Source organism: Pygocentrus nattereri, chromosome 19, assembly GCF_015220715.1.
Source record: "Pygocentrus nattereri isolate fPygNat1 chromosome 19, fPygNat1.pri, whole genome shotgun sequence".
Taxonomy (NCBI): Eukaryota; Metazoa; Chordata; class Actinopteri; order Characiformes; family Serrasalmidae; genus Pygocentrus; species Pygocentrus nattereri.
In genome coordinates this window covers 1,547,489-1,559,210 of record NC_051229.1, presented here as the reverse complement: position 1 = coordinate 1,559,210, position 11,722 = coordinate 1,547,489, and the positions used below count along the sequence as shown (strand labels likewise).

At 36.9% G+C, this 11,722-nt stretch overlaps 1 protein-coding gene across 4 annotated transcripts in view; it reads left to right on the top strand.

Annotated features, from left to right (window-relative positions):
• The first annotated feature begins 2,164 nt into the window (after positions 1–2,164).
• vav3b (vav 3 guanine nucleotide exchange factor b) overlaps positions 2,165–11,722 on the top strand; it is a 103,739-nt gene continuing 94,181 nt past the window's right edge. For 3 of the 4 annotated variants that reach the window (XM_017687016.2, XM_037531084.1, XM_017687014.2), the window contains exon 1: positions 2,224–2,427. In XM_017687016.2, coding sequence (XP_017542505.1) covers positions 2,224–2,427 — 204 coding nt within the window. Of the gene's footprint in view, positions 2,428–11,722 lie in introns of all 4 variants that reach the window. The other variant, XM_037531085.1, reaches the window with a different exon arrangement.

The window sequence follows — 11,722 nt, the reverse complement described above, 5'->3', positions numbered from 1 at the left end:
TTTTACTGACACACCACTGGATTGTGAAAGCTTCAGAAGCCTTTGGTTTGGATTCACGTCATGAATTGTGCCACAATGAGTTGTTTCGAAATGGCTTGAGTCATCACTGTGTGTTGAAAAGGTCCTGAACTTGTTGCAGCCTTCAAGTGGCTAATGCCAATGTGAGTGTTTGACTCCCTTACAGCCTTCAAGGTTAAACAAAGGCTATGAAGTTGTCTGTCAGAGTCTTATATGTTTACATGGGTGTTTACGTCCTTTACTAAAGAATCCTGATAGAACGATCTTTTTAAAGGGTATAGCGAGAATATTTGGTTTCACATTAAACACAAACTACACTGTATTTCTAACAGTATTCGGTCATCTGGCTTCACATGCAATGATGTTGAGTGGCATCCCATTCTTAATCCACAGGGTTTAATATGATGTCGGCCACCCTTTGCAGCTATAACAGCTTCAGCTCTTCTGGGAAGGCTTTCCACAAGGGTTAGGAGTGTTTATGGGAATGTTTGACCGTTTGTGAGGTCAGACACTGATGCTGGACGAGAAGGCCTGGCTCACAGTCTCCGCTCTAATTCATCCCAAAGGTGTTCTATGGGGTTGAGGTCAGGACTCTGTGCAGGCCAGTCAAGTTCTTCCACACCAAACTGGCTCATCCACGTCTTTATGGACCTGCTTTGTGCACTGGTGTGCAGTCATGTTGGAGCAGGAAGGGACCGTCCCCAAACTGTTCCCACAAAGTTGGGAGCATGAAATTGTCCAGAATCTCTTGGTGCTGAAGCTTTAAGAGCTCCTTTCACTGGAACTAAGGGGCCGAGCCCACCTCCTGAAAAACACCCCCACACCATGATCCCCCCTCCACCAAACTTTACACTCGGCACAATGCAGTCAGACAAGTACCGTCTCCTGGCAACCGCCAAACCCAGACTCGTCCATCGGATTTCCAGACGGAGAAGCGTGATTGGTCACTCCAGAGAACACGTCTCCACTGCTCTAGAGTCCAGTGGCGGCGCTTTACTCCACTGCATTCCACGCTTTGCACTGCGCTTGGTGATGTAAGGCTTGGATGCAGCTGCTCGGCCATGGAAACCCATTCCATGAAGCTCTCTACGCTGTTCTTGAGTTGATCTGAAGGCCACATGAAGTTTGGAGGTCTGTAGTGATTGACTCTGCAGAAAGTCGGTGACCTCTGCGCACTATGCCCCTCAGCATCCGCTGACCGCTCTGTCATTTTACGTGGCCGACCACTTCGTGGCTGAGTTGCTGTCGTTCCCAATCGCTTCCACTTTGTTATAATCCCACTGACAGTTGACTGTGGAATATTTAGTAGTGAGGAAATTTCCCGACTGGACTTGCTGCACAGGTGGCGTCCGATCACGGTACCACGCTGGAACTCACTGAGCTCCTGAGAGCGACCCATTCTTTCACTAATGTCTGTAGAAGCAGTCTGCAGGCCGAGGGGCTCGGCTTTATACACCTGTGGCCACGGAAGAGACTGGAACACCTGGATTCAGTGATTTGGATGGGGGAGTGAAAACCTTTGACAGTGTTTTTCAGCTGTTTGAAGCAGTCAGTGCTGAGTGGATCAGTTTGTTTTAATTCTTGCTTATTTACTGACTAATAATTTGTTGTTAGGACTATTTAAAGCTAAATGCAATGCTGCACATAACATAAATTGATATATGTGTGTATTTATATATATATTTATATGCTGCGCCGCGCAGAGGGGGCGGGGCCTGCCTGAATACGGGTGGGACCGGACGGAGAAGAGCGTTTCTGTGTCTTTAGTGTGTTTGTTACTCATGAAAAATAAATGAGTTATTATAGTTTATTTACTCAGAGTTTTTATCGGGGTGGCACATTAAAATTAAGTTCACTAAATATCTATATAAAATAGCGATAATGTATTAAAATGACGTGAAAAGTGACGCATTGTTTTTTCCTCTATACGTCACTGAATCTGTCCATCATCTCATCAACATTATTATTTCTTTACCTACTCAAAATGCGTTGGAACCGGAGTCGAGAGATCTGTATCACTATCTAGAACTCTGGGCCAGCCTACCAGCCAATCGCGGCGCAGAGGGGGCGGGGCCTGCCTGAATACGGGTGGGAACGGGCGGAGAAGAGCGCTGAGAGCGTGTGTGTCAGTCTGAGAGCGGAGAGACAGCACTGTGGAGCTCCTGTCTTACTCTGCTGTCTTCTGCTTGGCTCAGAGAGACAGAGATGGAGTACTGGAGGCAGTGCAGCGTGTGGCTGATAGACTGCAGGGTTCTGCCCCCCACCCACCGGGTCCGGACGGACTGGGCTCAGGTGTTTGACCTGGCTCAGACCCTGAGGGACGGGGTCCTACTCTGCCAGCTGCTCAACAACCTCAGAGCCAACACCATCAACCTCAAGGAGATCAACCTGAGGCCACAGATGTCACAGGTGAACTTAAACTGCTTCACTCTCGTCGCTTTTATATATGAATTATTACATCTAAATAAATGGTACTATTATTATACCTTTTATTAAAGGGGCACTCTGGAAATTCCAAACCTGGTCTCTTTCTGCTTCATCTGTCGTGTAGATTCAGACACCACAGATTCTAATTTCCCTGGACTTCGCTGAAGAACAGAAAAGCCACTGACTTCTGCAACTGCCCATTGACTTCCATTGTAACTACGAGTTTTAGGTCAACGTTTTCAGAGTTTGGGGAAGCGTGTTGAAATTATCGTCTGTGGTAATCGACTCTACAGATGCAGGAGATAGAGGTCGGGTTGAAGAGTTTCTGGAGCGTCCCTCATGTCCCTCATGTCTAGTACGCGCTTTAAAAAGATGGTTCTTCAAGGGTTCTTCAGTAAAGAAAACGGTTCTATACAGAACGTATCTCTCTGTGCATGAGTAACGAGATCCCAGCAAGGTGAACTGGTTCTTCATATTGATGGAGAATGTGCTATATATGGATCTACATAGACCTTTTCGAAAGGTCTTAAATAGCACCCAAAAGGTTCTTTTATTTAAGGTGCCATTTAAGGTGGAACTGGGGAAATTTGAATAAGAAGACTGACCTATGTGGTGTCTGACATGCAGACTTTCATCTGTGTGGACTAAAATAAGCGAAATAGCGTGGAACTGGCAGATGTTTGGGTCGAGCTCCGGTTTTGTTCGGAGGTTTTGGATCGTTTCAGGGCTCAGAGGAGAACTGAATGCTCTCATGCACTAAAGGAGCCACACGATGCCAACCACTGGGCCTTCTGTGAGGGTCTCTATGTGCTTATAGGCACTTTATTGGCACTAGAGCCTGGCGCTGCCTGGCACCAGCAGCACTGAGATTACAAACTGCACTGATACAGACAGAAAATTACCAACAGCAGCTAAATAAACACAAACCATTCAGCTTTTAACATTAAACATGACTTTAAACTATATTTTTAAGATGAATGTGCCTCGAATAATCGAATAATCTTGAAAAAAACGTTTTTAAAAAGCTTTTAAAGCACCAAACATTAAAAAATGTTAAAAATCTTTAACTACATACTTAAAAATGATGTTTCCGAGGGTTTTTCTAGTAAAGAATCAATAGTGGTTCTTCCTTTGCAGAAAGCTTGACAACGTAACAGTAGAAGAACCCTTTTTGGGTGCCATACAGCACCCTTTACAAAAAGGGTTCTATTTGGAATCCTGCGTTCCGTATAGAGCCATTTGCCTGCTTAAACGTCAATGTGCATTGTGACATTCTTCTTCGGGTCGATGGAGAATGTGCTGTATGCGGTTCTGTACAGAACCCTTTTGAAAATGGTTCTATATAGCAACAAAAATGTTCCACAGTGGTAAGCTTGGAACAACAGAAGAACCCTTGTGTTGCTATGCAGAACCATCTACAGCGGAGTCTCTGTCAATCTGAAGAATGTTAATGATGCAATAAACCCTTTCATCATGCAGAGGGTTCTTCGAGTATTCATGGTTCTATATGGAACGTTTTCTGTACTAAAAAAATGGAAGGAACCATTGGAGAACCACCATTTTAAGTGTGTATTAACGATAATAATTAAAAAAAGCAGAATTCCTGGAGCAAAATCTAACTGTAGGTCTCATTTGAATGAATCAATTTAAATCTATGCAAATTTATGCAAATTTAATCAAATTAAATGTTTATAGCTTATAATGTGCTCTCCGTACCCTCTTAAAAACATGGTTCTTCAAGGGCTCAAGGGTCAGAGAACCCTTTGCATGACTGACGTGATCTTTGCATGGTGGTTCTTCATAGGGTGCTTCCATATAGAACCTTATTAAGAATGGTTCTGGATAGCACCAAAAAGGTTCTTCTGAGGCGCCACTTTGCCACTTTCGAGGCAAGTTTGTAAATGCGTGCAGTTAGCGCTATGCTAATTGGTGGACATAAGCTTCCATTGCTCGTTAGCTACATTAGCCATCATAGCTCCAGTGCTAGAACACCAGATCGACTAAACTTCCATACGAATACATAATGACGTTTTCCAATATACATTATATATAGATGGAAATCTTTGATTTTTAAAAAAGTCTTCTATTTAAAAACTTCAATGTTCAATAGAGTTCATTTATTAATTAAAACACTTAACTGTAATAGCAAAATACAAATATGAGTGCAGTTCTTTACAACTTAATCAAAAGAATTTATTTAAACGGTCACATACAAAGTCCTTATTTCATTACTCTTAAATACATTTTCACAAAATATATTCGTTTTTACAAAAAATTTAATATTTAACATTTATTCCAAATATTTGTGGGATGTACATTTACACATATATCTGACATATTTATTTGCCCAACACATTAGCATATGTTCTAAAAATATTTTTAAAATATGCTGTTTCTGTATAAGGGTTTTGGAGCAAACATGGGGGATTCGATTTATTATCTAAACTATAATAAAATTTTTATCTAAACTATAATTGCTGTAGATTATAATAAATTAGATTTTTAGATTTTTAGACAAGCTTTAATAGATTTAATAGAATTCTGTGAAGCTGCTTTGTGAAAACATCCATTGTAAAAAGCACTATACAAATAAACTTTTAATTTGATTTGATTTGATTTACACTGTGGAGTATCAGAGTTAAGACTGATGTACATAAAATTTTATAAAATAAAATATATTAGAGTTTTAGAATTTTAGACAAGCTTTAATAGATTTACAGTGTGGGGGACCAGAGTTAGTAAATAGAGTTTTATAAAGTTAAATAAGTGAAATGTTTAGATTTTTAGACAAGCTTTAATAGATTTACAGTGTGGAGGACCAGAGTTAGTAAATAGAGTTTTATAAAGTTAAATAAGTGAAATTTTCAGGTTTTAGACAAGCTTTAATAGATTTACAGTGTGGAGGACCAGAGTTAGTAAATAGAGTTTTATAAAGTTAAATAAGTGAAATGTTTAGATTTTTAGACAAGCTTTAATAGATTTACAGTGTGGAGGACCAGAGTTAGTAAATAGAGTTTTATAAAGTTAAATAAGTGAAATGTTTAGATTTTTAGACAAGCTTTAATAGATTTACAGTGTGAGGACCAGAGTTAGTAAATAGAGTTTTATAAAGTTAAATAAGTGAAATGTTTAGATTTTTAGACAAGCTTTAATAGATTTACAGTGTGGGGGACCAGAGTTAGTAAATAGAGTTTTATAAAGTTAAATAAGTGAAATTTTCAGGTTTTAGAGAAGCTTTAATAGATTTACAGTGTGGAGGACCAGAGTTAGTAAATAGAGTTTTATAAAGTTAAATAAGTGAAATGTTTAGATTTTTAGACAAGCTTTAATATATTTACAGTGTGGAGGACCAGAGTTAGTAAATAGAGTTTTATAAAGTTAAATAAGTGAAATTTTCAGGTTTTAGACAAGCTTTAATAGATTTACAGTGTGGGGGACCAGAGTTAGTAAATAGAGTTTTATAAAGTTAAATAAGTGAAATGTTTAGATTTTTAGACAAGCTTTAATAGATTTACAGTGTGGAGGACCAGAGTTAGTAAATAGAGTTTTATAAAGTTAAATAAGTGAAATTTTCAGGTTTTAGACAAGCTTTAATAGATTTACAGTGTGGAGGACCAGAGTTAGTAAATAGAGTTTTATAAAGTTAAATAAGTGAAATGTTTAGATTTTTAGACAAGCTTTAATAGATTTACAGTGTGGAGGACCAGAGTTAGTAAATAGAGTTTTATAAAGTTAAATAAGTGAAATGTTTAGATTTTAGACAAGCTTTAATAGATTTACAGTGTGGAGGACCAGAGTTAGTAAATAGAGTTTTATAAAGTTAAATAAGTGAAATGTTTAGATTTTTAGACAAGCTTTAATAGATTTACAGTGTGGAGGACCAGAGTTAGTAAATAGAGTTTTATAAAGTTAAATAAGTGAAATGTTTAGATTTTTAGACAAGCTTTAATAGATTTACAGTGTGGAGGACCAGAGTTAGTAAATAGAGTTTTATAAAGTTAAATAAGTGAAATGTTTAGATTTTTAGACAAGCTTTAATAGATTTACAGTGTGGAGGACCAGAGTTAGTAAATAGAGTTTTATAAAGTTAAATAAGTGAAATTTTCAGGTTTTAGACAAGCTTTAATAGATTTACAGTGTGGAGGACCAGAGTTAGTAAATAGAGTTTTATAAAGTTAAATAAGTGAAATGTTTAGATTTTTAGACAAGCTTTAATAGATTTACAGTGTGGAGGACCAGAGTTAGTAAATAGAGTTTTATAAAGTTAAATAAGTGAAATTTTTAGATTTTAGACAAGCTTTAATAGATTTACAGTGTGGAGGACCAGAGTTAGTAAATAGAGTTTTATAAAGTTAAATAAGTGAAATGTTTAGATTTTTAGACAAGCTTTAATAGATTTACAGTGTGGAGGACCAGAGTTAGTAAATAGAGTTTTATAAAGTTAAATAAGTGAAATGTTTAGATTTTTAGACAAGCTTTAATAGATTTACAGTGTGGAGGACCAGAGTTAGTAAATAGAGTTTTATAAAGTTAAATAAGTGAAATGTTTAGATTTTAGACAAGCTTTAATAGATTTACAGTGTGGAGGACCAGAGTTAGTAAATAGAGTTTTATAAAGTTAAATAAGTGAAATTTTTAGATTTTTAGACAAGCTTTAATAGATTTACAGTGTGGAGGACCAGAGTTAGTAAATAGAGTTTTATAAAGTTAAATAAGTGAAATGTTTAGATTTTAGACAAGCTTTAATAGATTTACAGTGTGGAGGACCAGAGTTAGTAAATAGAGTTTTATAAAGTTAAATAAGTGAAATTTTTAGATTTTTAGACAAGCTTTAATAGATTTACAGTGTGGAGGACCAGAGTTAGTAAATATAGTTTTATAAAGTTAAATAAGTGAAATTTTTAGATTTTTAGACAAGCTTTAATAGATTTACAGTGTGGGGGACCAGAGTTAGTAAATAGAGTTTTATAAAGTTAAATAAGTGAAATGTTTAGATTTTAGACAAGCTTTAATAGATTTACAGTGTGGAGGACCAGAGTTAGTAAATAGAGTTTTATAAAGTTAAATAAGTGAAATGTTTAGATTTTTAGACAAGCTTTAATAGATTTACAGTGTGGAGGACCAGAGTTAGTAAATAGAGTTTTATAAAGTTAAATAAGTGAAATGTTTAGATTTTTAGACAAGCTTTAATAGATTTACAGTGTGGAGGACCAGAGTTAGTAAATAGAGTTTTATAAAGTTAAATAAGTGAAATGTTTAGATTTTTAGACAAGCTTTAATAGATTTACAGTGTGGAGGACCAGAGTTAGTAAATAGAGTTTTATAAAGTTAAATAAGTGAAATGTTTAGATTTTTAGACAAGCTTTAATAGATTTACAGTGTGAGGACCAGAGTTAGTAAATAGAGTTTTATAAAGTTAAATAAGTGAAATGTTTAGATTTTAGACAAGCTTTAATAGATTTACAGTGTGGAGGACCAGAGTTAGTAAATAGAGTTTTATAAAGTTAAGTAAATTAGATATTTGGTGGAACTCTCACTTTAATAGGTTTATACAGTGGATGGTCTTAGTTAGCACTGATGTGTATAAAGTGAGATTAATAGGATTTTTCGTTAAACTGTCCCTTTAACGAGTGGTGGACCCAGACCCAAACGACCCTTCCCAGGATCCCCCGGGGCCTGATAAGATCCGAGCTTTGATCCGCCCGCTCGTTAGCGGACAGGGAGCGGGCTCCTCCCAGCCGGCCGGTCTGAGCAGGAGTGACCGATGTGGTGTTTTTGCTGAGGCTCCTCTCCGAGAGGACGAGCTCTGATCTCTGATAAAGGCTCTGTTTGTACATTCATTCAAACCCTAACGACTGCAGCTCTAATTAGTCTCTGCTGAATCGCTGGTTTTACACTCACACAACCCGCCGTAATGAAGACGCACGCTGTTCACGTCTGGAATAACCCGACAGCCACAACACGTCGTTCTCACACAGCTGCTCGTCTTCTTTCACAGGATTACTTCCTTCTTTATTCAGACGTTTACAAATACGATGCTGCATATACAGTCCTGTGCTGAAGTCAACAACCCCAATTTATTTATTTAATTTACATTTGGAAAGGCCATTGAGTACAAATGATTCATTTTCAATGTTATAATCTGAGCAGTAAACGTGTTTACACTGTTATAATCTGAGTAGTAAACACATTTACACTGTTATAATCTGAGCAGTAAACGTGTTTACACTGTTATAATCTGAGTAGTAAACACATTTACACTGTTATAATCTGAGCAGTAAACGTGTTTACACTGTTATAATCTGAGTAGTAAACACATTTACACTGTTATAATCTGAGCAGTAAACGTGTTTACACTGTTATAATCTGAGTAGTAAATGTGTTTACACTGTTATAATCTGAGCAGTAAACAAATTTACACTGTTATAATCTGAGTATTAAACGTGTTTACACTGTTATAATCTGAGCTGTAAACACATTTACACTGTTATAATCTGAGTAGTAAACACATGTACACTGTTATAATCTGAGTAGTAAACATGTTTACACTGTTATAATCTGAGCAGTAAACGTGTTTACACTGTTATAATCTGAGTAGTAAACACATTTACACTGTTATAATCTGAGTAGTAAACGTGTTTACACTGTTATAATCTGAGCAGTAAACGTGTTTACACTGTTATAATCTGTAAACACAGGCTGTATGACGATGTCTGACCGGATCTTTATGATCTTTATGATGTAATTAAATTGGATTTATCAATAAATAAAGTAAGTAATAATAATGAACCGCTTTAAAAGGCGTTTCAAATAAAGTGAAACCTATAAATAAACAGAGGAATCTTGCGAGTTCAGTCTTAGAAGTTGGTTTAACATTTTCTGTTTCTCACCATCCAAGTAACGTAGCTTTTAATCATTTTTGGAAGCTCCTGTTTTTCACTCTGACTTCCTCCTTCCTTATGCAGGTGGATTATCCAATGTCTAATCTCCTCAGAAACAAACCTAAACTGAACCCTAAACCTAGCATAAATCCTATAGTCTACTCCTGAACCTGATCCTAATCCTAATTAATTAAGTTTCACCAGAAAGTGTCAGTAATTCAGCGCTGGGCGAAGAACACAAACCCTGTACTGGAGTTAAAGTCGAGACCCCCAGGGTAAAATATTCCTCCAGTAAAAGTAGAAGTTCCTCCCTTTAGACCTCCACTTGAGTAAAAGTACTAAAGTATTTCCCTTCAAATGTACTTAAGTATAAAGTAAAAGTACTAAAAGAGGAATTCTGGCTCTGATGTCCTGTTATCATTTTTATAACCAGACTGGCTTCATGAACTCATTTCAGGTGAAAGTCCTCCAGCGTCTCTCTTGGTAAACCAGTCTTTTAATAGAACGTCATTAATTAGTGACGCTGACGTCTATTAAAATGATCAGAAGCACAAAACACTGAAGGTAAACAGTTTCCATCAGGGAGAACCGAGTGGCTCTGAAATCACTTTTTACACACAAGCAAAGTTTCAGTTTCAGATTTATTTACAACTTAGTTCCAAGTTTAAGTTGAATAAAAACTGGCTTTAAACTCAGGATCACAGATGAGCTCCTTTACTATGTTGATCTGTAGGCGTCTGTTCATAAACATAAACCAGCCCAAACTCATTTACTATAAAATGAAATGGTGTTTGTAGAAATTCAGAAAAAAGCCGCGTCAGTCTCGACTGCATATGTGGACATATTTCTATATTGAGCTCTATTTACACAAAGTTAGGTTAGTTCATCATTTATGTTGAACAGACTCTCCCAAAGTTTTACGCTGCTGCGCTGACGTTGAACCGCGTGCTGCACTGGGTCGGTATGACCAACAGGTCAAAACCAGCTCTAAACAAAGTGACCGCTGGGCCCTGATTGGTGCTCTGGCTTTGCGCTTCTTTCGTTTTGACATGTTACGTTTTTATACACACAGAAACCAAAAGGAACGACAGATTTCTCAAAATGTAGGAGGAAAAAGTCGGATATTAGACTCTGAAATGTAGCGGAGTGAAAGGAGAAAGACGCCCAGAACGGAGAAACTTCAGTACAGATACACCAAAAATACTAAAGTACAGAAACTCATTACATTTACTCAGTTACTCAGTTACTCAGGTACTCAGGTACTCAGGTACTCAGTTTCTCAGGTACTCAGGTACTCAGTTTCTCAGGTACTCAGGTACTCAGTTACTCAGTTACTCAGGTAGTCCAGCACTGCAGTAATTTAAGTGCCTGTAGATCATCTGTAAAGGACCATCAGCATAAAGAGTGACCAAGCTGTGAGTAACAGAGCAGCATTGATACGGAATCTGAGAGGGTCAAGCAGCTCACAGTGGACAGTTATAGAGTGATTAAGAACGAAGGCCTGTAGATCAGACCTATAGGGTGTTAATGGATTTTAAGGAGCTGAATAGCTGCTCTGTGTAATTAATGAAATAATCTGTTCGGTTCAGATGAGGTTTATTGATGTGGTCTGATGAATACGTGCCCTGAAATCACCGCCACTCCTTCAGTAACCTAGACAGTTTATATATAGATCATACAAACTTCCCCCGTATCTAACAGCTAAATATAGTAGGAAGAGGAAAAATGCTACAGAACATGTTCTGACTGGTGTAAAGTCAAGAAATTTGGTGTAGTTATACTTCAGATGAACATGAAACAGTAGAAATTGGAATATTTTGGATACATGTAGCTTTCATACTTTTATTCACAATCAAATCTGGAGTTTTATTGGTTTATTTAGATCAGCAGAATACACAGTACTTGGCAGAGTTGTGAGACAGTTTTAAATCAAATAAAATGGGCCATAATTGTGTAATTTTGTAATTTTTTTGACACACGTTTGTTAAAATAAACAGTAAGTGTCTATTATAATGTGTAGAAGTGTATTGGCTATAAAGGATGTGTAACATTTTACACTCAAATGAATGAATTGACCAGGGGTGCCCAAACTTTTGCATGAACACGTTTACACTGTTATAATCTGAGCAGTTAACACATGTTTACACTGTTATAATCTGAGCAGTAAACACATGTTTACACTGTTATAATCTGAACAGTGAACGTGTTTACACTGTTATAATCTGAGCAGTAAACACACGTTTACACTGTTATAATCTGAGCAGTAAACACATGTTTACACTATTATAATCTGAACAGTAAACACACGTTTACACTTATAATCTGAGCAGTAAACACATGTTTACACTGTTATAATCTGAGCAGTAAACACATGTTTACACTGTTATAATCTGAAC